This window comes from Aethalodelphis obliquidens, unplaced genomic scaffold (genome assembly GCF_003676395.1).
Source record: "Aethalodelphis obliquidens isolate GAN/ISIS:26980383/991018 unplaced genomic scaffold, ASM367639v1 scaffold16, whole genome shotgun sequence".
In the NCBI taxonomy this organism is placed as follows: domain Eukaryota; kingdom Metazoa; phylum Chordata; class Mammalia; order Artiodactyla; family Delphinidae; genus Aethalodelphis; species Aethalodelphis obliquidens.
Window position 1 is genome coordinate 33,821,693 of NW_020837960.1, and position 27,721 is coordinate 33,849,413.

The 27,721-nt window shown below is 43.0% G+C and overlaps 1 protein-coding gene across 4 annotated transcripts in view; it reads left to right on the plus strand.

The window, feature by feature from the left end:
• Window positions 1-3,269: 3,269 nt before the first annotated feature.
• Window positions 3,270-27,721, plus strand: part of ZMYM5 (zinc finger MYM-type containing 5) — a 41,473-nt gene continuing 17,021 nt past the window's right edge. For 2 of the 4 annotated variants that reach the window (XM_027116753.1, XM_027116755.1), the window contains exons 1-5: window positions 3,493-3,715; window positions 6,352-6,415; window positions 13,254-13,322; window positions 20,030-20,519; window positions 20,758-20,851. In XM_027116753.1, the coding sequence (XP_026972554.1) occupies window positions 3,508-3,715; window positions 6,352-6,415; window positions 13,254-13,322; window positions 20,030-20,519; window positions 20,758-20,851 (925 nt within the window). In that variant the 5' untranslated portion in view covers window positions 3,493-3,507. Of the gene's footprint in view, window positions 3,716-6,351; window positions 6,416-13,253; window positions 13,323-19,183; window positions 19,337-20,029; window positions 20,520-20,757; window positions 20,859-27,721 lie in introns of those variants that run through there. The other 2 variants (XM_027116756.1, XM_027116754.1) reach the window with 2 other exon arrangements.

A 27,721-nucleotide genomic window follows, 5' to 3' on the forward strand; every position in this document is an offset into this window, starting at 1 on the left:
ATCTGGGAAAACCGACCCTGAATGACATACATGGAAACATATTTTTTAAATTGTTAGACTTTTTAAAAAAGAAATGAAAAAGGAAATAGTCTCTGGGTTCTAAAGTACAAGTAATGAAAGAAAACTGATTGTCACCAGACATTCTGGTTTTTTTTTTTTTATTATTCATTTATTTATTTTTGGCTGCATTGGGTCTTCGTTGCTGTGCGCGGGCTTTCTCTAGTTGCGGCGAGTGGGGGCTACTCTTCGTAGCGGTGCACGGGCTTCTCATTGTGGTGGCTTCTCTTGTTGCAGAGCACGGTCTCCAGGCACGCGAGCTTCAGTAGTTGTGGCATGTGGGCTCAGTAGCTGTGGCTCGCAGGCTCTAGATCTCAGGCTCAGTAGTTGTGGTGCACGGGCTTAGTTGCTCCGTGGCATGTGGGATCTTCCCGGACTAGGGCTTGAACCCGTGTCCCCTGCATTGGCAGGCAGATTCTTATCCACTGCGCACCAGGGAAACCCCAAACATGTTTTTGAAAACTACTGTCAGTAATTATGTTGGTGTTAGTGTTGTTATTGTTATTCTAAGTCTGTTTTATGCATATTATGGGCTACAGCATAAGAGGAGTTTCTAATTATATCACTCCTAATGTCCTTGAGAATGAATATTTTCAGTGTGAAAAAAGAAGGCACAGATCCACAATAGAATAGGTTAAGTGAACACCTTTAGTCCTAAATTTGAATTGACAGTATTGGTATGAACTCAAGAAGTGTTTCCTCTTTGCAGGGGAGGGAGTATAGATGGAGACAGATTTCCCAGCTTTGTCTATTGAAGCGCAAGGACTGGATGACTGATTCCAGGTCTTGGGTGGGAAATGTACACCGTGAGCCTGGAGTGTCTTGTCACCTGAGGTAGTGAGGACCATAGTCGTGTTATGTTTAAAGTACTTGAAAGCTAAATTGAAGAGGCTCCCACTTGACAAAGATAAGGCAATCTGAGCAGTAAATAAAATAATTTCCATAGACTGAAACACATCAGATATGTTTAAAACCATGAGCCCTTTATGATATTTCTTGTAAAAAAAATTGGTCACCTTTGATAGATATGAGGGCCTATTAGTTGTTGAATTGTAAGAGTTCGTCATATTTTCTGGATACTAGACCTTATTAGATATATGATTTGCAAATATTTTCTTGCATTCTATAGGTTGTCTTTTCACTTTCTTGACAATTGCCTTTGATACACAAGTTTTTAAAATTTTGTGTGTGTGTGTGGTACGCGGGCCTCTCACTGCTGTGGCCTCTCCCTTTGCAGAGCACAGTCTCCGGACGCGCAGGCTCAGCGGCCATGGCTCATGGGCCCAGCTGCTCCGCGGCATGTGGGATCTTCCCGGACCGGGGCACGAACCTGTGTCCCCTGCATTGGCAGGCGGACTCTCAACCACTGCGCCACCAGGGAAGCCCAAGTTTTTTTAAATTTTGATGACGTTCAAGTTATTTAATCTTTCATTGCTCAGGTTTTGGTCATGAAGATCTACCAAGGTCATGAAGATTTACCCTACGTTTTCTACTGAAAGTTTTATAGTTTTAGCTCTTTTATTTAGGTCATTAATCCATTTTGAGTTAATGTGTTTTTTGAGTTAATTTTTGTATATAAACCACTTGTAAAAATGTACACATTTCATTGTTTCCCATATAGACATCCAGTAGTCCAAGAATCACTTGTTGAAGAAACTATTCTTTTCCCAAATTGCCAGAGAAATTAGCAAGAAAAAGCAAAAAACAAGGCATGGATGTACCTTGAGGACATTATGCTAGGTGAAGTAAGCCAGTTACAAAAAGTCAAATACTGTATAATTCCACTTATATGTCAAAAATCATAAAGAGAAAGTAAATGGTGGTTACCAGGAGCTGGGGGAGGGGAGAATGGACAGATGGTATTTAATGGGGGGCAGAGTTTTAGTTTTACAAGGTGAAATACGGGGCTGGATGGTGGTGGTTTCATAACAATATAAATGTACTTAATACCATTGAACTGTACACTTAAAAATGGTAAATTATGGGAATTCCCTGGCTGTCAAGTGGTTAGGACTCCACACTTTCACTGCTGAGGGCGAGGCCAAAAAAATAAAAAGCTAAATTTTATGTCATGTGTATTTTACCACATAAAAAATTTTTTTAAGAAAGTTGTTTTTTTTGCGGTACGTGTGCCTCCCGCTGTTGTGGCCTCTCCCGTTGCGGAGCACAGGCTCCGGACGCGCAGGCTCAGCGGCCATGGCTCACGGGCCCAGCCGCTCCACGGCACGTGGGACCTTCCCGGACCGGGGCACGAACCCGTGTCCCCTGCATTAGCAGGCGGACTCCCAACCACTGCGCCACCAGGGAAGCCCCTTAAGAAAGTTTTTATGTGTCTGTTAAGAGATCCAAAAGGAAAAATTAGGGATAGGAAGGGTGAGGCAATATTTTTTTAAATAGTTGAGAATTTTCCAGTATTAAAGAAAGATATGAATTTCCAGAATGAAAAAGCATACTTAGTTCTGCACAAGATAATTAAAAGAAGTCCTCACAGCAAAAATCATAGTAAAGTGACAGAATATCTAAGACACAAAAATTTCCAAAAGAGAAATTAAAGTGTTTATACAAAAAAGTCAAATTATAATAATTATAAACTTCTCATTAGGTACAATACATATCTGAATATGATGCAATAGTATTTTTAATGTGCTGAGGAAAGATAATGGTCGACTTAGACCTCTATATCTACTTAAATGACGCCTCAAGAGTGAGAGCAGGGGCTTCCCTGGTGGCGCAGTGGTTGAGAATCTGCCTGCCAATGCAGGGGACACGGGTTCGAGCCCTAGTCTGGGAAGATCTCACATGCCGCGGAGCACCTAGGCCCGTGAGCCACAACTACTGAGCCTGCGCGTCTGGAGCCTGTTCTCCACAACAAGAGAGGCCGCGATAGTGAGAGGTCCGCGCACTGCGATGAAGAATGGCCCCCGCTCGCCGCAACTAGAGAAAGCCCTCGCACAGAAACGAAGACCCAACACAGCCAAAAATAAATAAATAAATAAATGTTTTTAAAAAATTAAAAAAAAAAGAGTGAGAGCAAACACACACTTCCCATGACAGAGGCTGTGCGGTTTCCCCATTGCCCCTCACTGAAAGAACGAATACATGCGATATTTCAACAAGCAGGAATATTAAACAAGAACCAAAAAGTGGCATTCAGGAAGCATGGTAGAGAAAGAACATGTGCATAAAAGAAAAAAAAAAGGAGAAGAAAAAAGAAAGAAAGCATATGTGTATATATGCTGGAAAATATAAATAATCATGCACTGCATGAATTAAAAGTGTGATAAGAATCATGTCTAATTGGAGGAGAGTTAAATTAAGGCAACCCCTGTGGCAAGAGGTGTAGGCCATGGCCTGGCGGTCAGCCTCCGTGGCTGAGGAGGCCACCAGGCAGCGGTGACAGCAGTGACAGCGGGCGGGCCAGGATGACGTCACCCAGGTTGGTTAGGACTGATGGCCTCTCATCTCCAAATTTACCCTTTTGCCTCCCAGGTGAAATCGGTTGGGGTCCTTTGGTGTTTTTTCTCCTCCAGCCGGCACGACGCCGAGGCGGTCGGCAGGGGGCGCGGGAGAGCGCACTGCAGGAAGGAAAGAACTCGCACCGGCTGGATGTTTGACCTCCAGGCCCCGCGCTGTACGCGAGGCCGCCTGCAGCCCGGGGGTGAGTAGATTTCCAGAAAGTTCTGCTGGTGCCGCCCTAACGAGCATTCTCCGACACTCTGAGAGTTATGGTCACACCACACCCTACAGACCCTGCTGGTGAGGGGTCTTCCTGGGGGCTCTGCTTAGCCTTGAAGGTGGCAGCCGCTCCTCACGCTGTCACTCTGGTCTCGTCCCTCCTCGCCAGCCAGTTGCTGTCACCCCGCCTCCTGTTCTAGGAGTGAGTCACACCTCGAGGGCCAGGAGCTCTTCAGACCGTCCTCACTTCCCGTGCTTCCCAGACCCCCTCAGGTGTTGTGGCTCGTGACTGACTCACAGGAAGTTATTATAGTCACGGTGTGTTACAGAGAAAGGAGACAGGTGAAATCCACCCAGGGCGAAGTACGGGGGTCCAAAGGCAGATCTCCGGTTGTTCTCCCCATGTGGGAACATGGGGGCATTGCCTCCCCGCCCCCGGGTGTGATAGCCAACCAGGCATCTCACCACACTCCTGGTGTCTGTTTTTATTAGCCATCAATCACACTCTGCCCCTGTGGGCAGAATTAACTTCTAGTCTCCAGCCCTTTCTGGTGGCTGGGCTGATCCTCTGTCTCCACTTCCTCCTGAGCTTGGAACGGATGTGGCACAGCCAAAGCCCCCGTCCTAAATCACACTCTCAGACTGTCTGGTGGCCAAAGCTCCAGGCAGACAAAGACTCCCCTTACTTCGTAGACCAAGAGATCAACTCCCAAGAGCTGAGGGTAAAGGCCAGACCTCCGTTCACTACACACCTGTTACAGTTTATAAATTTTTATAATACTTTATTAGTTGGAATATTTATAGAGAGAATCTTTGTATTAGTAATTTCCTAATTCTGAGATAGTTTCTACAGAAAAAAAATCAATTATTTCTCTTTAGTTACCAGTTTTCAAGATGATGAATTATTTTACAATTATCCTTCTAAGGGATTATTTTATTAGGATGTGATTAACTCAGGGATTAAAACATACATGATGGTTTTAATCCTCTGTAGTTATCATTTATTGATGGTCATAATGTGTCACCCTGGTCATTTCAGCTTTGCTCCTAAGCCCTTTTGCTATGATCTGAGTCAACCTTCATGTTTCCTTGCTCTCTGTTATGACAAGATGTTCCAGGATCATCTGATACATTTCCTGCCCCACACCTGATGCAGTCATTTCTCCAGGGAGCCTGAGGGTTTTTTGGGGGGTTTTTAGTGTGTGTGGTGGTGTTTTTTTTTGCGGTATGCAGGCCTCTCACTGTTGTGACCTCTCCCGCTGCGGAGCTCCGGACGCTCAGGCTCAGCGGCTCTGGACGCGCAGGCTCAGCAGCCACGGCTCACGGGCCCAGCCGCTCTGCGGCACGTGGGATCTTCCCGGACCGGGGCACGAACCCACGTCCCCTGCATTGGCAGGCGGACTCTCAACCATTGCACCACCAGGGAAGCCCCGAGCCTGGGCTTTTTAGTGGAAAACGATTTTAGTGTGACTCGAGCCTCACCAGCGGCACATGGCAGAGGTGATGGATATTACCCTCTTAATTATTATTATATAAGGACCCCTCTTAGCAGACTGCAGAGATATTCTCTTTGCTGGCTCAGTGAAATGAGCGCTTATTTGGGGGGAACCTACATGCCCAGGACTCGTGGGCCACCTCCAGGATTTCCAGACAGCTTCTAGCTGACAGCCAGCAAAAAGCTGGGGCCCTCAGTCAGACAGCCTTCGGAAAATGAATGCTGTAAATGCCTGAATGACCTTGGAAGTGGGGTCTTCCCCAGTCACGCCTACAGGTGAGAATGCAGCCTCTCCGGCCCCCGATCCCTAACTGTAGCCTCGTGAGACCCCGAAGCAGAGGACTCAGCTAAGTCCTACCTGGGTTTCCAACCCAAAGACATGGGGGAATAATCATTGCGTTCTTTTTAATTAAAAAATATATAATTTCATAGTTTTGGATAACAGAAGTCCAAAATCAGTTTAACCGGGCCAAACGCGAGGTGTTGGCGGGGCTGCGTTACCTCTGCAGGTTCAGGCCGAAACCCATTCCTTACCACTTCCAGCTTCTGGCGGGCACTGCGCACCTTCACTTGGAGCCACCGCATTCCAACGTTTACCTCCATGGTCACGTTGCTTTCTTCTCTCTGTGTGTCAGATCTTACACGGATCCCTCGTATAAGGATATATGTGACTGCACTTAGGGCCCTCACTGATTCTCCGATAATCTGCCTAACTCAAGACCCTTAATTCAATTACATTTGCAAACCTTTGCCGTATAAAGAAACAGTTACAGACTGCAGGGATTAGAAACTGATATCTTTGGGAGACATTATTCAGTCTACTACAGTTAGTGAGACCCATTTAAAGTTGGCTCATGTGTACTTTTTAAAAACTTTTTATTCAAGTTTTTTTTTTTTAATTACACAGTATTCAGGTTGTCTGTCTCTCCATGTGTGAGTTTTGGCAGGTTGTGTCTTTCAAGGAATTGGTCTATTTCAAGTAGGTTATGCCCAAATTTAACTGGTTTCTGCTCTAATTCTTATTTCTTGTTTTCTGCTTACTTTTTATTTAATGTGCTTTTCTTTTTCTAGTTTCCTTAGATGGAAACTTCTTTGACTAATTGTAGATCTTTCTTCTTTTCCAGCATATGCGTTCAGTGCTATAAATTTCACTCTAAGTACTACGTTCACTGTATCCCACAAATTTTGGTAAGTTGTATTTCCATTTTCATTTAGTTCAAAATACTTTAGTTTCTTTTGGGATTTCTTCTTTGACTCATGTTATCTAAAAGTGTGTTGTTTAGTCCCCGTTTGTTTGGGGATTTTTCCAGTTATCTTTCTGTTATTTAATTCTAGGTTAATTACACTGTGGTCTAAGATCAGACACTGTAGAATTTCTATTCTTTTAAATTTAAGGTGTGTTCAATGACCCAGAAAGTGATCTACCCATATGAGCTTGGGAAGAATGTACACGTTAAGAGCTGTAAGTCTTCTTGGAAAATCGACTTATTAATGCCCTTCTTTACCCCTTTTTTTTTTTCCCAATATTTATTTATTTGGCTGCGCCTGGTCTTAGTTGCGGCCCTCAGGATCTTAGTTGTGGCATGTGTGTTCTAGTCCCCTGACTAGGGATTGAACCCGGCCCCCACTGGGAGCATGGAGTCTTTTTTTTTTTTCACATCTTTATTGGAGTATAATTGCTTTACAATGGTGTGCTAGTTTCTGCTTTATAACAAAGTGAATCAGCTATACACACACATATATCCTCATATCTCCTCCCTCTTGCATCTCCCTCCCACCCTCCCTATCCCACCCCTCTATGTGGTCACAAAGCACAGAGCTGATCTCCCTGTGCTATGCGGCTTCTTCCCACTAGCTATTTTACATTTGGTAGTGTATATATGTCCATGCCCCTCTCTTGCTTCGTCCTAGCTTACCCTTCCCAAGTTCATTCTCTACGTCTGGAAGCACGGAGTCTTAACCACTGGACCATCAGGGAAGTCCCTACCCCTGTCTTTTGCCTTTTGGTATGCCTTATATGTCTCGATTGCCAGACATAATATGCTGGGTGAAAGGAACTGCTGTGATTAGGCCCTTTGTAATGAGGTGGGGAGAGAGGGGAAGCCATCCAAAGCCCTATGACTGGATCTTGGTCTTAAGGAGCCTGTGAACTGGGGACTGTGAACTTCACAAGCGTTTTCTGTTGTTTTATGTCTTCACATTTCCCGGGAGAGGATGGTCAGGGTGGGCTGGAGTTGGATATTTGCCTTCTCTCAGGTGAGAGGCCAGAGGGGGCTGAAGCTGGGTGTTTCCCTTCCCCCAGGTCAGGTTAGGCTCTGGTTACATAGTTTCTCCTGAGGGCAGGTTGTTAAAAAGAACGGTGTGCTCTGGCTTCAAAACAGTTCCCTTTCCCTGCCCACTGCAGGAAGCAAGAAGGGATTTTTCCTGATATTTACTGTAAGAACCTGGTCAAGCTCCTGGATGTAAAACTCACAGAACTGTGCCCACCCCCTTCCCCGACTGGGTCCTCTTCAGCTTTTTAACTCTCAAAATTATCCACACTGAGGGACTTCCCTGGTGGTCCAGTGGTTAAGAAGCTGCCTTCCAACACAGGGGACACAGGTTCTTTCGGGGAACTAAGATCCCACATGTTGCCAGGCAACTAAGCCCGCGCGCCACAACTAGAGAGTCCACGCAGCCAAAAATAAAAATAAATAAATATTAAAAAAAAATTATCCACACTGAGCCTCCAGCCACTCTTCAGGTTTTCCGACCATAGCACTGGTTCCCATGGGCAGTTCCACTCCCGGTCTTGCTCCGGCCAACCAGGGCTCCCTGTGTTGGACGGTCTGTTCCTCCAGTCCTGAGGGATGTGGTTTGCCTTGTGTCCTCAACTCACTTATGGATCCTGGTAGAGTTGTCCATTTTTCGGTCTATTTAGCTTTTCATTTGTTTTTAGGACAAAGTGGCAACTTCCAAGTGCCTTAGATGTGGAATCAGAAATTGAACCCTGACATTCTTCCTTGTAGTTTTGATTTACTGTGCTCTAGTGATCACTGATATTGAGCATCCTGTCATGTGCTATTGGCAACTTGTATATCTTCTTTGGAGAAATGTCTATTTATGTCCTTTGCCAGTTTATAATTGGGCTGTTTTTTGCTACTGAGTTTCAGGAGTTCTCTATATATTCTGGATATTAATCCCTCACAGATACATGATTTGCAAATATTTTCTCTCTTTTTGTGAGTTGCCTTTTTACTCTGTTGATAGTGTCTTTTGATGCCCCCCAAATTTAATTTTCATGAAGTCCAGTTTGCTTTATCTTTTGTTAACTGTGTTTTTGGTGTCATATCCAAGAAATGATTGCCAAATCAATATTGTGAAGCTTTTACACAATGTTGTTTTCTAAGAGTTTTAGCTCTTACATTTAGGTTTTGATCCATTTTGAGCTAATTTTCTATGTGTTGTTGGGTAATGGTCTAGCTTCATTTTTCTGCATGTGAATATCTGGTTTTCCCAGCACCATTTATTGTAAACACTCTTCTTTTGTCATTGAATGGTCTTGGCACCCTTGTCAAAAATCATTGACAATGTATGACTGAGTTTATTTCTGGATTCTGGATTCTGTTGCATTGTTCTATATGTCTAACTTTGTGCCAGTGTCACACTGTTTTCTGTTTGTTTTTTTAATTGAAGTATGTTGATTTACAATGTTTTGTTAATTACTCTGTACAGTAAGGTGATTCAGTTATACATATATATGTTTTTTTAAATATTCTTTTCCATTATGGTTTATCACAGGATATTGAATATAGTTCTCTGTGCTATACAGTAGGACCTTTTTGTTTATCCATTCTATATATAAAAGCTTACATCTGTTAACACCAACCTCCCACTCTATCCCTCCCTCAACCCCCTCCCCCTTGGCAACCACCAGTCTGTTCTCTCTGTCTGTGATTCTATTTCTCCTTCATAGATAGGTTCATTTGTGTCATTAGTAAAAATTTTTTTATTTATTTTTGGCTGCGTCGCGTCTTAGTTGCAGCATGTGGGATCTTCGTTGAGGCATGCAATATCTTTCATTGCTGCACGCAGGCTTTCTCTAGTTGCAGAGAGCGGGGGTTACTCTTCATTGCGGTGCACGGGCTTCTCATTGCGGTGGTTTCTCTTGCTGCAGAGCACAGGCTCTAGGCATGCGGGTCTCAGTAGTTGTGGCTCTCGGGCTCTAGAGCACAGGCTCAGTAGTTGTGGCGCACGGGCTTAGTTGCTCCGTGGCATGTGGGATCTTCCCGGACCAGGGCTCGAACCCGTGTCCCCTGCATTGGCAGGTGGGTTCTTAACCACTGCGCCACCAGGGAAGTCTGGTTACTGAACTTTTATAGTAAGTTTTGAAGTCAGGAAGTGTCAGTCATCCAGCTTCCTTCTTTTCCAAGATTGTTTTGACACTTTGGAGTCCCTTGAGACTCCATATGAATTTCAGAATGGATTTTTCTATTTCTGTAAAAATGTCACTGAGATTTTGATAAAGATTGCATTAAATCTACAGATTGCTTTGGGTAACACTGACATCTTAACAATATTAAGTCTTCCAATCCGTGACCATAGGATGTCTATTTATTTATGTCTTTTTAAATTTACTTCAGCAATGTTTTGTAGTTTTCATTGTATGAGTCTTTCATCTACTTGATTATGTTCGTTAGGTATTTTATTCTTTTTGATTCTACTGTAAATGGAATTTTTTGTTGTTGTTGTTGTTTTGGCTGCACCGTGCCACTTGCGGGATCTTAGTTCCCCGACCCAGGATTGAACCCAGGCGACCACAGTGAAAGCGTCAAGTTCTAACCACTGGACTGCCAGGGAATTCCCTGGAATTGTTTTCTTAATATCCTTTACAGGTTGTTCACTGTTAGTGTACAGAAATGCAACTAATTTTGGGGGTTTGAGTTCGTATTCTGTTACTCTGCTGAATTCATTTATTAGTTTTTTAAAAAATTATTTAATTTATTTTTGGCTGCATTGGGTCTTAGTTGCGGCACGTGGGATCTTTGTTGAGGCATGCAGCATCTTTTGTTGCCGCATGCAGGCTCTTCATTGTGGGGTGCGGGCTTCTCTCTAGTTGTGGCCTGCAGGCTCCAAGGCACATGTAGTTTGTGGCACACAGGCTCTCTAGTTGAGGTGCACAAGCTCAGTAGTTGTGGCATGCAGGCGTAGTTGCCCCTCGGTATGTGGGATCTTAGTTCCCTGACCAGGGATGGAACCCGCGATCCGTGCATTGTAAGGTGGATCCTTTACCACTGGACCACCAGGCAAGTCCCCATTTGTTAGTTCTAAAAGCTTTTTTTCTGGAGTCTTTAGGGTTTTGTGTATGTAAGATTATATGATCTGCAAAGAGAGATCATTTTACTTCTTCCTTTTCAATTTGGATATCTTTCCTTTCTTTTTCTTACCTAATTGCTCTGGTTAGAACTTCCAGTACTATGTTTAATAGTAGTGGTGAAAGTGGCATGCTTGCCTTGTTCCCGTTCCTAGAGGAAAAGCTTTCAGTCCTTTACCATTGAGAATGATGTTAGCTGAGGTTTTTCATACATGACTTTTATTCTGTGGTGGTAGTTTCCTTCTCTTCCTAGTTAGTTGAGTGGTTTTATCATGAAGGGTGTTTCTGCATTTTCTGAATCAAGATGGTCTTGACGGTACAGTAAGTACCACAGGACTTAGATTACACGGGACTCTCATCAATCCATTAACAGTGCTTTTGTCTTCGTTGATCTGTGTCTGTCACTCAGTAAACCCGTGCCTTTATCAGTCTCCAGAAGAAATAATCAAAGGGGGCTCAATCTGTTTTTAAAAAAGAAGGAAAATCATGTTAGCCGTATTTCCAGAAATCATGGTCATACGGTGTTTCACCAACTTCTATTAAAACCAACAGTGTCGGCTGCAGTCCCACCGACTGCCGCCAGGGCCGCCTCCCCGCTCACCTCCTACGTGACACCTCGGGACCCGCACAGCCCGTGATGTGCGCCCGGGACATAGGTGTAGACGACGAACAAAAGCAGAGACCCGCCGCCCAGGTGGCTCCTTGGTCCGAGCTCGCCCGACCCGGCCCAGCCCGGTCCGCACCTGCGCTCCCTCCCGCCGCGGAGCCGGCCCGGGGCCTCGTCCGCCTGGGGGCCGACGAGGGCAGAGGCTCGGGGGCCGGCCCAGCCCTTCCGACAGGCGGGCGCCCCGCTCGTGGACCCGCAGCCGCCTCCATCTTGGCTGGCGGAGGCGGGAGCGGCATCCGGGCTGGGCCCCGTCGCGCCGGCCGGGGCCAGGTGTGGAGCCGGCAGAGGGCGCTGTCCTCGCGTCCGGGCGGCGGGACCCAGCCCGGGCCGGGACGAGTCGGAGTTGCCCCGAGTTCCGCCCGCGGCCCCGACAAGATGGAGGACGTCGTCTCCTCCCGCAGCCATGACGGGAGCGAGGGACGCCTCCCCACCAGGCTGAGGCGAGGGAGAGCGCTTCCAGCCTTCGGAGCGCGCGGGCACCCCCGCCGCCGGCCTCTCGGCCCCCGGCTCCCGCCCGCGTCACCGCAGCCCCTGCCCGCTCGGCCCTCACGGGGCTCCCAGACACTGGACAGGGAGGGGGTGGGGGACATCGAGGCCGCGGCGATCCTCGGGCGGCGTCCCTCGCAGACGCTGCGGGGGCAGACGCTGCGGGGGCAGGCAGCCCGGCTCAGGCCCTCGGGCCGCCTGGGGCCAAGCCGAAGCAGGTGCAGCGGGCACGCGCGTCTGCGACCCGACTCTCACGGGTCGGGCCGGGGTGGAGCCGGGAAGGAGGAGGTGGGGGTGGAATAGAGGTGCGGGGGTGTGGCCTGCGCCTGATGGACGGGGCGTCGGACCACCCCCTCGAGGGGGTCCTGGAGGCAGGTGGGCGCAGCCAATGGGCGGGCCCGAGCCGCCCGGCCCGCCCTCCCCTGCCCCCAATGAGGGCGTTGGGGGCGGGGCCTTCCGGGCCGCGCCGCGACGCTGCAGTCGCAGCGTTCGCCTCCTCACCAGCGCTAAAGCCGGGACTGGACGGAGCGGAGTTGCGCTTGTTGCCCAAGGCGCGGGGTCTGGGGGCGGGGAGGTTCGTTCCGCGAAGCCGCAGCCAGAACCGGGTGAGGCTTGTCTCCGCCTAGGCTCCAGCCCAGAACCGCCGACAGTGGGGTTGGCCGGGAGCGGCGCAGCCTCCGGAGGCGGAGGCGGAGGCGCCGGGAGGCGGAGATGGGTGAGGGCGGCCCCCGGAGCCTCCCACTGACGCGGGACAGGCGCCCCGCGGCACGGCCGCCGTTGCCGCTAGCGCGTCGGCGTCTCGGGCTGCCGGCCGCTCCGCTGATGTCCCAGGCGCCTTGGCGGGCGGCCCGCGGGCTGCGGGGGTGCTGGCGCGGCCGCGAGGGCCGGGTGAGGCGGCCGCCGGCGGGTGGGGTCGCTCGGGGCCGCCCGGGGCGGGGGCCGGCGGCGGGGGGAAGGGGCGCCTCCATGGGTGCTCGGGGCAGCGCTCGCACCGTCCTGGCGGCGGCGACGGCGCGAGGTCCCCAAGTTTGGCGGCGAGGGCGCGGAACCCCCGCGCCGGTCCCCTCCTCTGCCGCCGGGGCCGCGGCGCGCCGCGTCTTCTCGTCACAGTTTATCTGGGCGAGTTTCTAATGGCGGACGCGGAGCGGGCAGGTCTCGGGCTCCGGACCAGTGCGGGGGTTTCCGCCCCGCGGCGACGCGAGTTGCCCGCGAGTGGGTCCGGGCGCGACGGGGACGGCGGAGGGTGGGCAGCATCGGGGGCTAGGATTCCCCGCTGGCGTCCAGATTGCGCTCGCCCTCCACCTCCCTCCTGTTGTTCTTAGGGACCGTGTAGTCTCTTGTGGTCGTGGCGGGGCCTTGCTGTTTGTACCTGGCGTCTCGGCGGCATTGCGTTGGGGGAGGGGGGGAGAGCGCGGAGACGCCTTGACCTCTTGTCCCTTTGCTCCGTCTCGCTGGTGGTTACGAGCCGGTGCTGCGTCCAGGTTGGCTAGCACTAAATCATTTGTCATTCTTCGTTCTAGGACCAGGAATCGCCTTCAGGCCAGTCTGGTGGACGTTTGTCTGAAGCTGAGGAGGACCGCGCCGCCACTGTGAGTAGTTGTCCCCGCGTTTCTGTCCAGTACCGTGAGCGCCGCGCCAGGGTGCGCCTCTGTGGCGCTTGCCTTTCTTTCTCTTACCTTCAGCGTGTTTCTGGGGCGGGCCCTGTCGCCAGAGCCAGGCCAGGCTGAACCCTGGGAACGCACTGGGAGCGGGCGCTGACATTTTACACCGCTTGTATTCTCTAGGGTTCTAAAACAAGAGTTAAAGGTAGCTCCGTTTTTAATGCTTTCTGGTTAGCTTTGGGGTTTTTTTTGACCTTCTTATGGATAGAAATAATTTTTTTCTTCATCGCTGGATTAAGAAAAATTACTGAATGTACTGTTGTTAGGTCGACGGAGGCGATACTTCTGTGTGAGTTTGTCGTCTCTTTGAGGAAGATTTATTTGTGTTTACGCACCCTGGCAGCTCTCTAGCCAGGGTCAAGTCAGGAGATAGTCTTTAAAAAAAAAAAAGAGGAGATAATCTAGTTCTCACCCTAGCCGTGATTCTGAGACTGACCACGGAATTGGTAGTGACAGCCTCCATTATGAAGTTAATGTGTTGTTTCCTTGTTACTAAGAAGTAACCTATGTGCTGTTCACTTTGGTGCAATAAAATGCCCAGTGCTCTGTCAGCTGTTCAGTTAATGGCTTTAACACCAATCCTTGCCTGAATCAATAATTTTATTAAGAGTCTGAAAATGATGTGTTTTTTTTCCTAAATCTGATTCTCCATGTATTATCTGGGATTCTGTATAGTCTTAGGTCCTGCCTATTTTGTCCTTTTGGATCAGTTTTCCACTGGTCATCAAAAAGAAACCTGTGATTAGTGCATCTCTCATAGTAGTGTTCCTGCCTTCCCTCTGCCCTTGTAAATCCTTGACAAACTTGGCTTTGCACATAGGCTGTTAGGCGTCGCAGCACACTTCATTAGTTAGACAGCTTTTAGGAATGGATATTGTTTCAACTGGGTAATGTTCATCGGGTATCTGAAGTGCTGATATTTCACGTTACTTGATAGTTTTGTGAGATGAAGGGATGTGGGTAGGATGCTAGAGCTATGAGGGACCTTCATAGGGAAAGGGAACTAGCGGGGACTTAAAGACTGGCGGGAGATCAAGTCACTGACTCAGGTATTACCACTTAGAAAAGCCACTTTCTCAGCAGTGTGTTCCTAGCGTAGTTGAGCGCAGTGTGCAAAGGACTAGGTTTAGTGCCAGCCAAATTGGGGTTCACATCTCTGCTCTCTTACTACTTTGGCAAGTGCAAACTAAGTAAGAGTCAATAAATGCATCTTTATAGATGCACATCTTATTCAATTAAATACATTTTTATTATGCACATTTTATAAGTGAGTAAATTGTGTCTGTCTTCCCGATTGCTATGAAGATTGTAAATCGCCGCCTAGCCCATAAGTTATGTGGGACACACACATACACACACACACACACACACACACACACACACACACACACAGTTAATGGTGGCTGCAATTCTTATCTTTGTTTTGTTTCCTGATACTTCTTCCGCTTTATCTTACTGAGTTTTCCATTTCTGCTAAGCTTTTCATTTCCAAAAGCTCTTTTTTATACTAGAAATATTAGTTTTATATGGTCTTTGCTTGTCATGTGTCTGTCTAGAGTACTAATAGTTTGTGGGTTTTCATTTTACGTTTTCTTTTTCCTGCCTTTTCTTCTTTCCTTTGTGTTTTTTTTTTTTTCTCTCTTTTAACAACTAATTTTCTTATTAGAAGCTTTTTCCAGATAGTTCATAGTTCTTGACAGGTCTACTCATGATTAAGAATTGGGAAATGGAGAATAGGTTGGAAGAGTGAATGGAACTTTCAGCTTGGAGCTTCACTGTAGGATGGTTCTTTTTTGGCCAGTTGATGGAGAATCTTTAAAGTCGTTATTTTTAGGTCTTTCCTTTTTTCGTGTTCCTAATTCCACAGAAAGGAGTGTTTCTGAGAAAGAAGTTTTCCAGGGAATAATAGTCTGCTGCTTGCAAGATAGAAGTCTGGATGCCAGCTCTCTGGAAATCAAGTGAGAGAGGGGGCATTTCATATGCATGCTATTGAAGCATTCACCAGTGTCTGGTGAACCTGAGACAAAGACCTTATGTTCTATTCTCTCCAAAGAATAAAAGTCTAGAACTTGGGCCAGGGTGGGGAAGGACCTGTCATCACCAAAATAGAGGGAGGGAAGAGATTTGGGATTTCACATCCTCCTGTTTCAGCCACCTGCTCCTTAGTCCCGTGATATCTGGAGCTATAGGCTTTGAGTCTCGTGAAGATTCTGAGCATAAGTCAGGATATTTCTCAGCCTTTTCCATCACTATTTTAGAGTTTGGCTATCTCAGCAGAGTTGGTTAACTGCTTATCCACCTGCTCTTTAGCTTATCAAATTTTGTTCCTTTTGTTTCTTCTTTTTGTTTTTCTTTTCCTTGTCAGTAGGAACTTTACTGTTGTTATGGAGGTTTTAGAAGGGATTGAAGTTAGTTGTGTGTGATCAGTCTACAGTCTTAATCCCTACTAGGCTATTGATTTCTAGATAGTAGTTTTATATTTAGACACTTAAGTAATTCTCTTGCTGTTTGTCATAACTGTTCATTTGATTTTTCTTTTTTCCTGTTTCATTACATTTGTGAGTAAAACCTCCAGAATCATCATACATTTTTATTTTGTTTCTGATTTTAAATGGGAATGCTTGTAGTATATACTCACTATCATGAAGCTGGCTTTGGAATTGATATTATTTTTAGGTAAATATATAAATATTTTAATATTAAGAAAGATCTGTTCTGTGACAATATTAAGTCCAGAGGTGCTGTAGAACATGTCATAAAACTCATTAGTGTTCAACAGGTTGTTGTAGCATGCATCCTTTATCTTTTATAGAGCCGCAAAAATATAGGTGTGCTTATAGGTGGCCAAAAAATAAACCTTTGAAGCAATAATTAAATAATTGAAAATACTTTCTTGGTGATTTTAACATTTGAAGACTCATGAGCAGGTTAGTTTACCGTTCTCATCACATACTAATCTTGTCATATTAATATCTCACCATTTCTATTTTAGCAGCTGTTTTTTTAACTGATTCATTTTAATATGTAAATTTTACTTAATTGTACACAAACATAATTGAATATTGAATGGCTACTAAATTATTCAATTGGTTTTTTTTTTAATAGGTGATCTCAGGAAAATTCATAATACTCAGTTATATCTTAAGAATTCAGCAGAAATTTTTACAACTTTAAAAAACCATATTTAAGGGGCTTCCCTGGTGGCGCAGTGGTTGAGAGTCTGCCTGCCAATGCAGGGGACAAGGGTTTGTGCCTCGGTCCGGGAAGATCCCACATGCCGCGGAGCGGCTGGGCCCGTGAGCCATGGCCGCCGGGCCTGCGCGTCCGGAGCCTGTGCTCTGCAACGGGAGAGGCCACGGCAGTGAGAGGCCCGCGTACCGCAAAAAAAAAAAAAACATATTTAAAAAACTAACACTGAACTGCACTCTTAAAAATGATTAAAATGGCATTTTATGTTGTATATATTTTACCATAATTTTTGAAAAAAAAGATAATTGTAGCAACCTTTAGGAAATAAAAACTGCTATGAGATGTTACTAAAAGTAAACACAATAGGGCAAACTACCCTTATTTGTGTCTTTGTTTTACTGTTAACTCTTGTTTTTACCCCTAATTAAATACTTTCTTAACTTTGCAGGGTTGTTACCCATAACCTAGAGATAGTTTGCATTTAAGAGTCTTGCTGGGGTTTCAGCCTAACTTTCTGTTCTTAGGACAACTTTTTTTTTGGCTGCACTGCGAGGCTTGTGAGATCTCAGTTTCCCGACCAGGGATTGAACCGTGGGCCACAGCAATGAAAGCCTGGAATCCTAACCACTAGGCCACCAGGGAACGCCCATTAGATTCTGCACTTCTCTGTGTGGATTTTCCTTTGATTTTATATTAATTTTCATTGCATCAAAATGAAGATCGATTAAACATTAAATAGTTGTAGATGAATAAGATACCCCAGGAAGAGTAGGTAAATATTTAAGATTAACTAGACATTTGTTGAAATCCTAAGGTGTAGGCAAAGTATTTGCCTGAATACCCTCTCAGTGGAGAGGGATTTAACATTTTTTGCACTCTGTAATATGTCCAGGCAGAGAGACTAGGGACTTGCAAGTTCACTTATCACAATTAAAACCTCAGAGTCCTTTTTATCCCCATTTGCAGTTTATAGTTTAGAAAAGTAAAACTCAGGCTTCCCTGGTGGCGCAGTGGTTGAGAATCTGCCTGCTAATGCAGGGGACACGGGTTCGAGCCCTGGTCTGGGAGGATCCCACATGCCGCGGAGCAACTAGGCCCGTGAGCCACAACTACTGAGCCTGCGCGTCTGGAGCCTGTGCTCCGCAACAAGAGAGGCTGCGATAGTGAGAGGCCCGCGCACCGCGACGAAGAGTGGCCCCTGCTTGCCACAACTAGAGAAAGCCCATGCACAGAAACGTAGACCCAACACAGCAAAAATAAATTAATTAATTAAAAAACTCCTACCCCCTAACATCTTAAAAAAAAAAAAAAAAAGAAAAGTAAAACTCAATGAAGTGAGGTAATTGGCTCAGTGTCTTAGCTGAACTATAACTTTTTCTCTTTTTAGATAATGTTATAGAAATGGTTAAAACTTTTTTGTAGTCTTATGTTTATGGAATTAAGAAAGTGTTTGATGGTTAAATTATATACACAATGACTTCTGATAGTGGTTAGGGTTAGGTTTTAATTTTTTTACAATCTGGAATTTGAAAATAGGTGAATACTTAAATCTTTTATCAGAAATAGATGACTACAATGAGCTGAGCATAAAGAATGCTCTTTCTGTTATTTCCTTTGGGAAGATTAAAATAGGGCCTAACAGCCACCAGAGGGTACTGTGGAGTCAGCTATAGCTCTTTTCCAGAAATTGTTCTTTTTTGTTCTAGGTTTATTCAAATACAGAAAGGACAGAGAGAATTCGTATATAACAGCTCTTACATTTCATAATTCAGTTTAGGCTGAATTATTGCCTCTTTTCTCTGAAAATCAACCACATAATAAGCTTACTGGATGAGTGTTAACCATGATCCTAATTTTTGTATTTCCTTTATAACCCTTTTAAACTGGTTCCTTAGATTTGTTATTTATCTTTGAACTAGAGTTATTTGAATGTTGATTTTGTTTTAATGAATTCACTCATCTTAATAAAACAAGTAATTTTTTTAAAAATTGTATACAGTAATTGCATATAATATAGTGGCTGTGAAATAGATTATAGAGTCAGATTTCTTGGATTTGAGTCCTGACTCTACCCTTTCCAGCAGTGGAGACTTGGGCGGGCCAGGTGGATTACTTATCTTCTTATCTTCTGAGTCTTAGTTTCCTGATGGGTAAAATGGGAAAAAGAATAGTTCCTGCCTCACCTTTATAAGCATTTACTGAATTGCTATATTTAACGGCATAGCGCCTATTAAGAATAAACATTACAGAATGTATGACTGTAAGTACTATCACTTAAAATTAGTTGGGAAAATTTTAGAATAGAATGTTACTTAGTATATTTCAATATGAGATGTTTAAAATTGAATGATGACTGCTGTATGAGTGACTTTTCTTTATTATTCAACACCCATACAGATCCTACCTCCTTCACTGTCTTGAGCTTCTAAGAAAATTGAAGCCAGGATGTATAAACTTACCTCAGCTTTCCATCTATTATTTCTACATACTTACATACGTTCTAATTACAACTGGACAAAACCTTGAACAGCATGGGTTTGGACTGCACGGATCCACTTACACATAGATCTTTTTCAGTAAATACTATAGTACTGCACGATCCAGGGTTGGTTGAATCTGCGGATATGGAACCTTGGATTCGGAGGGCTAACTGTGGGACTTGAGCATCCATGGATATCCTGGGACCAGTCCCTCCGTTGACACCAAGGGACAGCCATACACTTACCTTTTCCCCTCTCGCTTTTGAGATAAAGGTGACTTTTGTTCATGATCAGTTTCACTACCAGCTGTGCACGCATCCTCCTCTTCCTCTTCTCTCATCTGCTTTCAGAGCTGTGTTTCATTGGTCGGTCACTTCTCCAGATTCTTCCAACTATGTCTCTGCTGGATCCTTTCGTTTGTCATTCTCTAGTGCATAGTAGGTACACAGAGGTGTTTGCTGAATAAAACAAAGTGGCTAAGAATTTGGAGCCTAGAGTTAGAGCCCTGAGTTTGAGTCCTATTTGGCCTTACCCAGATTCGTTTCCTAATCTGTAAAATGAATTGAATTATATCTACATCATGGGTTTTTCAGAATTTTGTATAAAAAACCTATAGCATAGTGTCTGGTGATTCCTCAACAAGGACAAAAAAAAAAAAGATTCAGAAAGGTTTAATGTTGGAAGCAGAGAATTTGAAAAACAATGACAGAAGACCCTAGGGAAATAGAGTTTGGACAATATCATAGTCATTTTAGTAGATAAAAGTATATTTAGTATAATGATTGTTTTTGGACCCTGAGTTATTGGTAATTGATGGAATTATTTTGAACAATTTTCTGTTTCAAGGAAGGACTTAGATAAAATCACATAAAATAATTTAAAATTTCACTTGTGCTATTTAATTGCAATAAAATGCAATGATCATAGTACACTAGGACTTTTTTTTCTCTTCTCTCTCTGTTATAGGTTCTTTGGCATAGATAAATGTTCAACGGGAGGATTAGACTTGACTGAACAGACTCCTGTTCTATTAGGGAGTAAAGCCATGGCAACTAGTTTCATGGACATGGCATTTGGTGACCCAGCTAGTCCTTTAGTTAATAGATCTAGAAACTCGTCAGCAGAGGATGATGATGATGATGTTGTATTTATTGAATCTATACAACCTCCTTCAAGTTCTGCTCCAATAATAGCTGATCAAAGAAATTTTATATTTGCTGCATCAAGAAATGAAAAGCTACAAGGAAATTATTCCATAATTCTTCCTTCCTCAAGAGGTTTGGCTTCTCAGAAGGGAAGTATAAGTGAGACAATTGTCATTGATGATGAAGAGGACATGGAAACAAATGGAAAGGAAAAGACAATTTCTTCTAGTTTTATTGAATGGGCACTTCCTGGAAGTAAAAACAGAACCAAAGATTTGGATTTCTCCACTTCCAGTCTTTCAAGAAGTAAGGTAAATGCTGGAATGGGTAATGGTGTTATCACTACAGAATCGACTCTGAAATTCATATTACTAATGTTACAACCTTAGAAAGAGGTATTAAGCTCTGAATGATGGGCGAGATATGAACTTAATGATTACAAATATAACATCACTATAGAATACCAGCTTGGGAGATGTCGCTAACGGACTGCAGTCGAGTAACTTTGGTGTTAATATGCAAACATACACCCCGTCTTTAACTTCACAGACCAAGACTGCAGTAGGACCTTTTAATCCTGGTAGAATGAATGTGGCAGGAGACGTTTTTCAGAACGGAGGATTTACAGCTCATCACAATCCTGGTAAGCAGTAAGTGATACTAAATATTTGCTTTCCACCCTAAGTAAATAAACTTTTGGCTGTTACTTTTAGTACCTATATCTATTTTATTCTATATGTGAAATATTTTTTGTCAACTTTCATATTAAAATAGAATTTTTTGCTAAATAAAACTGTGCAGTCTACTCTATTTTACCCAATGTGATTTATATGTGAAGTGTTTTAATTGAAAACTCCCATAACTACTACCTCCATCTTTGTTTACTAGCATCTTTATTTTAATGTAAAAGTCATAGAATAAAAAGATGGATAGTGAACTAAAGGATTAAAGTAATATTACATAACAATTAAATTTTATTTAATTTGTAATTACATAATCTGACCTTTCAATTTTTGCTTTTCAAGTGTTTACTTTTAGACTGCTTGTCTCTGATTTTTGGTTTTAAATCAGCATTTTATTAGTTGCTTCATTTTAAATTTAGAAAACTTTCTTACCTTTAAATCAGAGACTTGTTTTTTTCCCCTATTTTTTGGCCGCACCACGTGGCATACAGGATTTTAGTTCCCTGACCAGGGATTGAACCCCTGCAGTGGAAGCATTGAGTCTTAACCAGTGGACCTCCAGGAAAGTCCCAAATCAGATATCTGTATTTTAAAGACTCTTATGAGGCCAGTTGTGTTCTGGTAAAATATAATGAAAGTTATTTAAAATTTAGCAAATCTTTTTTGTGGATTTTTCATGACCTGGTGTGCTGTTTGTTTTTTCAGGTTTTTGTTTGTTTTTTGTTTGTGTGTGTTTGTTTTGGGTCATTTTAGTGCTTTTAGCTATTGACCAACTTAGAATTTTAGGAAAGGACTGGAAAGTAATTAGAACTAAGAACCGAATCACTGGTTGTTTTAATGGAATGCTAGTATTTTTTTTCTTAAAAAATTTTTTTTAATTAATCTTTTTCTCTGGTTATCAGAATATTACAGAATGTTTGAAGGAAATCATAGTTAGAAATAAGAAAATAGTATCTGTCACCTACCTTACTAAGTAGAAGTGACTGACAACTTAAAATGTTGTTTGCTTTCAGTCTTGTGCCTCTGTGGTTCTAAAAATAGAATTTAGAGCATATTGTATTTAGTTTTGTGTTCTCTTGATTTATTTAATCTAAATTTTATTTTATTTATTTATTTGCGGTATGCGGGCCTCTCACTGTTGTGGCCTCTCCCGTTGCGGAGCACAGGCTCTGGACACGCAGGCTCAGCAGCCATGGCTCACGGGCCCAGCCGCTCCGCGGCATGTGGGATCTTCCCGGACCGGGGCACGAACCCGCGTCCCCTGTATCGGCAGGCGGACTCTCAACCACTGCGCCACCAGGGAAGCCCCTGTTATGTCATTTTAAAAGTAGAGGTTTCAGTGGCTATAAAATATTCCTTTGTCTGAGATATTTATTCCTCTACTTTTTAAGCATTTGTATGGCTTTTCATTTTTTACTATTGAAACTCTACACACTAAATGTCTTCGTTTGTATTGTTTATTAATTTCTATAGGACAGTTCTCAAACTTTTTGGTCTCAGTTTCACTCTTGGAAGTGATTGAGGATCCCAAAGTTTTTTGTTTTGTTTTTAATCTGTTATCATATTAGAAATTAAAACATAAATTTAAAAGGTATTTATTCATTTAACAAAATTATTATGTGACATATTTTTAATGAAAGATAACTACTTTCACTGAAGAAATTTAGTGAAAAGTGATGTTACAGTTACAGAAATATTTTTTTTTAATTTTTTTATAAAGCATTTTATTTGTAAAATTTTATTTATTTATTTATTTTGGGCTGTGTTGGGTCTTCGTTTCTGTGCCAGGGCTTTCTCTAGTTGCATTGAGCGGGGGCCACTCTTCATCGCGGTGCGCGGGCCTCTCACTATCATGGCCTCTCTTGTTGCAGAAGACAGGCTCCAGACGTGCAGGCTCAGTAGTTGTGGCTCACTGGCCTAGTTGCTCCGCGGCATGTGAGATCTTCCCAGACCAGGGCTTGAACCCGTGTCCCCTGCATTAGCAGGCAGATTCTCAACCACTGTGCCACCAGGAAAGCCCCACAAATTTTTTGGAAGTCTGGCTTGATAGAAAACAACAAGGTATATCTAGCTCCTCAAATTTAGTTCTACATTGAATGTGTTGCAATATCTTCTTTTGTTTGAAGTATAAGAAGAAAATCTGGCCTCACATACATACGTGGCTGTAGAATGGAACAATATTTTAGTAGCCTTTTTAGTTAATTATGGATAGTTTTTTCCTTTTCCTTTTGACACAGCACCAAAACTTGATAAGTGGTAGTTTCTTAAAAGTTCTTACAGTGTGGAATCTGAAACTATATAATGAACTTTTCATGCTTTATTACATTAAAATTCATTTATCTTTGAATGAATTTTACCTTTGTATGATTTGGTAACATTGTGCTTTAATTATTTGGAAAGTGTTGATTCACTGAGTTACCTAGGTCTTCTAAATGTTGACACCTTAGAAAGCTGTCACGCTAGCAGTGGTGGATGCAGGTTTTCAAAGACTCTGATTTTCACTCGAAAGCTCAAATTTTCTCACTGGCAACAAATACTGTTATTTTTTTGAAGTGAAAGGCTTATTTTAAGAAAATGTCAATAACCAGTTTGTTTTGTCATTCCTTTAAGGCTAGTTCAGCTTGCAGTGCAACAATTTTACAAGTGCTTTTCCACTCTTTCTCATTGTTCTTTGGTATGAAACAGAAGTGGCTTCTGGATGCTTCCCTGTTCATCATACAGAGTATTAAGATGTAGTCAGAGGCTGAAATTTAATAAAATTAATACTAATTTTTACCTTTTCACTAAGGACTTCTGTTGCATAATAAATAATTTCACTGGCCTTTGTCCCTGGTTCTTGGGAGAGAGAATAAATCCTTGAAATTTACCAGATTCCTAATAACTAATGATTAAGGCTGAGGGTCACCAGAAAGACCAACCGTGTGATTTGAGTGTTGGGCCTTTGAGCCAGCCCAGCCTTCATGGAGGAGAGAGAGGCTGGAGATTGAGTCCAGTCACACGCAGCGAATAATCCCACCAGTCACACCCACACGATGAAACCCAGTAAAAACTCATCTGTGCCAGGTGGGTGACGCTACCCGCTTCCTCAGAGAGAGGGCACAGAAGCTCTGGCATTGGGACCCTTCCTCACCCCGTATGTCTCTTCATTTGGCTGATCCTGATTTGGATCCTTTAAATAAAACTGATCATAAGTATAGAGCTTTCTTGAGTTCTCTGAATCATTCTAGCAAATTATCAAATCTGCAGGGGCCTTAGGAACCTCCCACATTTACAGCCAGTTGGCCAGAAGTCCAGGTGGCATGTGAAGTGAGGGCAGTCTTGTGGACTCTGCCTTCAAAATGGGGGCTGGTGCTGACTCCAGGTAGTTACAGCATCAGAATTGTGTTGACCAGTTGTTGTTGGAAGAACAATAGGAAGTACAGGTGCTACTTTTTCTTTCTTTTGTGCAAGTGCCTGATAGTGAAGAAAATTTTACTAGTACAGTTTGGTTCCACTGCCAGCAGTTTTACCTAACATCATTGCTTCTGCCCCATTAGTGCAGATGCCAACACGATGAAAAAGGCACATAATCTTAGTTTTATTATGGAAATAGTTTGGCCTGGCAGATCCCCTTTTATTTCTTATGTAATGTTGAATAGAAGTGATCGGAGTATAAAGTCTTGTCTTGTTCTTTTTTTTGTTGACCATGCCTCGCAGCTTGCAAGATCTTGGTTCCCTAACCAGGGATTGAACCCCAGGCACTCAGCAGTGAAAGCGCCTTCTGTTGTCTTGTTCTTGACCTGGGGTGGAGGGGAAGCATTTGACATTTCATCATTTAGCGTATTCGCTTATGTCAAATATAGTAAGCTTTTTATGTTCATAATTTATTTAATAGCTTGTGTCTTAGTCTTTGCAGTTATAAACAGGTTTCTCATGAATATCTCTAAGTTTGTCACACATATTTTCTAGTGAAAAGTTTCTGTAGGTGAAATTGCCAAGTCAGATGTCAACATATTTTTAAAGCTTTTCATGGTTAATACAGAATGGTCCTCACCAAAAAATTATGGTGTTTTTTTTTGTTGTTATAATATTGTAAGCTCTCCTCAGGGGTAGGAGTATTATTAATGTTTGCTAAACTGATCATTTAGAGGTGATATCCTCTTAATGATCATTGAACTTTTAAAAATACTTTTGCAGACTTTTTATGAATTTGTTCATTTATGTTTGTCATCTACTTATTACTATGTACATCTTTTGTTTATTAATTGAGTGAAACCTGAAAAATAATATAAAAAACTTGTGATTTCTGTATTGAGTGATGTGTTAAGCTTAAAAGCGGTTGAAGATGATGTTGAAGACTTGAAATAATGTCCATTGAAAATCATTCTTTTGGATCTCTGTTTCTTTCACTCTTCTTTTTAAAATTTTTTATTGCAGTGTAATTGATTTGTTTCTTTCACTCTTATTTTTTTTCACTTATTTTTTGTTTTGTAATTATTTCCTAAATTTTACATGTATATTTTTACAAGCATGAATTACATCTTATGTACATATAAGCTCTTAAGTGAAGTTAAAACCAGAAGGCTTGCCATGTATTTCTTTTATGTTTCAGCCTTGACCGTTTTTCACCTTCTGGAGTAAATTGAAGTTGTGTATTGAATGATGAAGTGGATCAATTTAAAAGCATAGCACATAGACTGATACTTAACTGTAAAAAATCATACTGTAGTTAGATGCTATACTGTTGCTCCACTCAAATTGTGGACATAATTGAGACTAGCAAAAGTTGTTTGAAAGTAGTTTTGACTGCTCTTGGATGTATTTTTATTCTTGTCATCCTTTTATCTCATTAATTCAAAACTGTATTTTATATTACAGTGATAATTTTCTCATGCCGTGAGGTATCAATGATTTTAAAAAGTAACAGACAAAAAGCATTAAAGGACTCCCCTGACATTCATTCATATATATGAAGACGTTCTTAACTACATTTAAACTATTTTGTTTGTGCTGTGGCAGTGAATTTCTGTTATCTTTTAAGTGTGGATGAATTTACAGTGTTCCTGGGTTCTCTAAAGTTCTATTTCGGGGGAAAAAAGTTACAGAATTATATCCTTTATTTATTTTATTATTTTTTTTTAAATAAATCTATTTATTTATTTATGGCTGAGTTGGGTCTTCGTTGCTGTGCGCAGGCTTCTCATTGTGGTGGCTTCTCCTGTTGTAGAGCATGGGCTCTAGGCGTGTGGGGCTCGAGTTGTGGCTCGCAGGCTCTAGAGCTCAGGCTCAGTAGTTGTGGCGCACGGGCTTAGTTGCTCCACGGCATGTGAGATCTTCCCGGACCAGGGCTCGAACCCATGTCCCCTGCATTGACAGGTGGATTCTTAACCACCGCGCCACCAGGGAGGCCCTATCCTTTAAATAATACCATTTGGCCCAGAATTCTAAAAAGAGGGTCTACAGAGTTGTCAGGTAAAGAGTGATGGTGAAGATGTGTCTGAAGCTTTCTGAAAGGTGGAGTCACTTGTCAAAAAGGAGTTTGTTTATTTATTTATTTATTTATTTATTTATTTATTTTTGGCTGCGTTGGGTCTTCGTTGCTGCCTGCGGGCTTTCTCTAGTTGCAGTGAGCGGGGGCTGCTCTTCGTTGCGGTGCACGGGCTTCTCATTGCGGTGGCCTCTCTTGTTGCGGAGCACGGGCACAGGCTTCAGTAGTTGTGGCGTGTGGGCTCAGTAGTTGTGGCTCATGGGCTCTATAGTGCAGGCTAAGCAGTTGTGGCACACTGGCCTAGTTCCTCCGCAGCATGTGGGATCCTCCCGGACCAGGGCTGGAACCCGTGTCCCCTGCATTGGCAGGCAGATTCTTAACCACTGCACCACCAGGGAAGCCCCAGGACTGTCTTCTTGTTGTTGCTCTTTTCACTCTTTGCTTAAGTTGGATGTAGCATAGTGAAAGCTGTCTAATTTTAGTATTAACCCTAAATTTTGTTTTTGCTTGCTGTCAGCTTTTGTAAAATTAACCAATTTTACCAGAAGACTTACAGAATAATATGGTGACCATTGTATTACTATTGTAATTGTTGTTATTATTTAGAGTCAGAGCTCCCCCAGAATATCTTACTTTAGTTGCTGTGTGCTTCCCACTTCTATAGAATGAAGGATTTCCAGCACAGAAAAAAGAATAAAAAATAAGAGCAAGATGAGGATTTCTGGAGTTGAGTTATATTTGAATCTAGGGCTTAAGGGTTCAAATTTTATCCTATAAAATTATGGCTCTGCATAAAGTACAAATAAAACTGTGTAATATCTTATGAAAATAAGATCATGTCCATTAGAATGGACCTTTGAGTCATTTAATCTTTTCATTAACCTCTAGGGTAGACTGTATTTCAGTGAAAGTTCTTCAGCCATCATGTATCTTTATGTAAACAGCAAAATTTCATCAAAGAAAATACTCAGACTTAGAAATTGTTCTTGCATCTGTGTTGCATTTTTGTTGGATTATAAACATTTCTGGCTATGATACTGATTCTAGGAAGTTCTTCTTCTGATAATAATAGACTTTAATAATCGATAGGTAACTCCTGTCCCTCCTGCAGAGAATAATGGGGGACAGGGAGACAAAACATATAAAATATCGAAAGCATCACAGAGCTACAAATACACTAAAAAAATGTTTCTCATATCTGAGAAGGAGCCTCAGAGGAGTCATCTCTTACTTGGGGTTGCTTTTCTCTAACAGGTATGTGTTCAGTTCCAGAAAAGGCTGCTAAGAATCTAAGGGGAACTTTCAACAGACTCACAGGGGCCAACAAAGACGGACACTGATTTAAAATATATATATATCGACC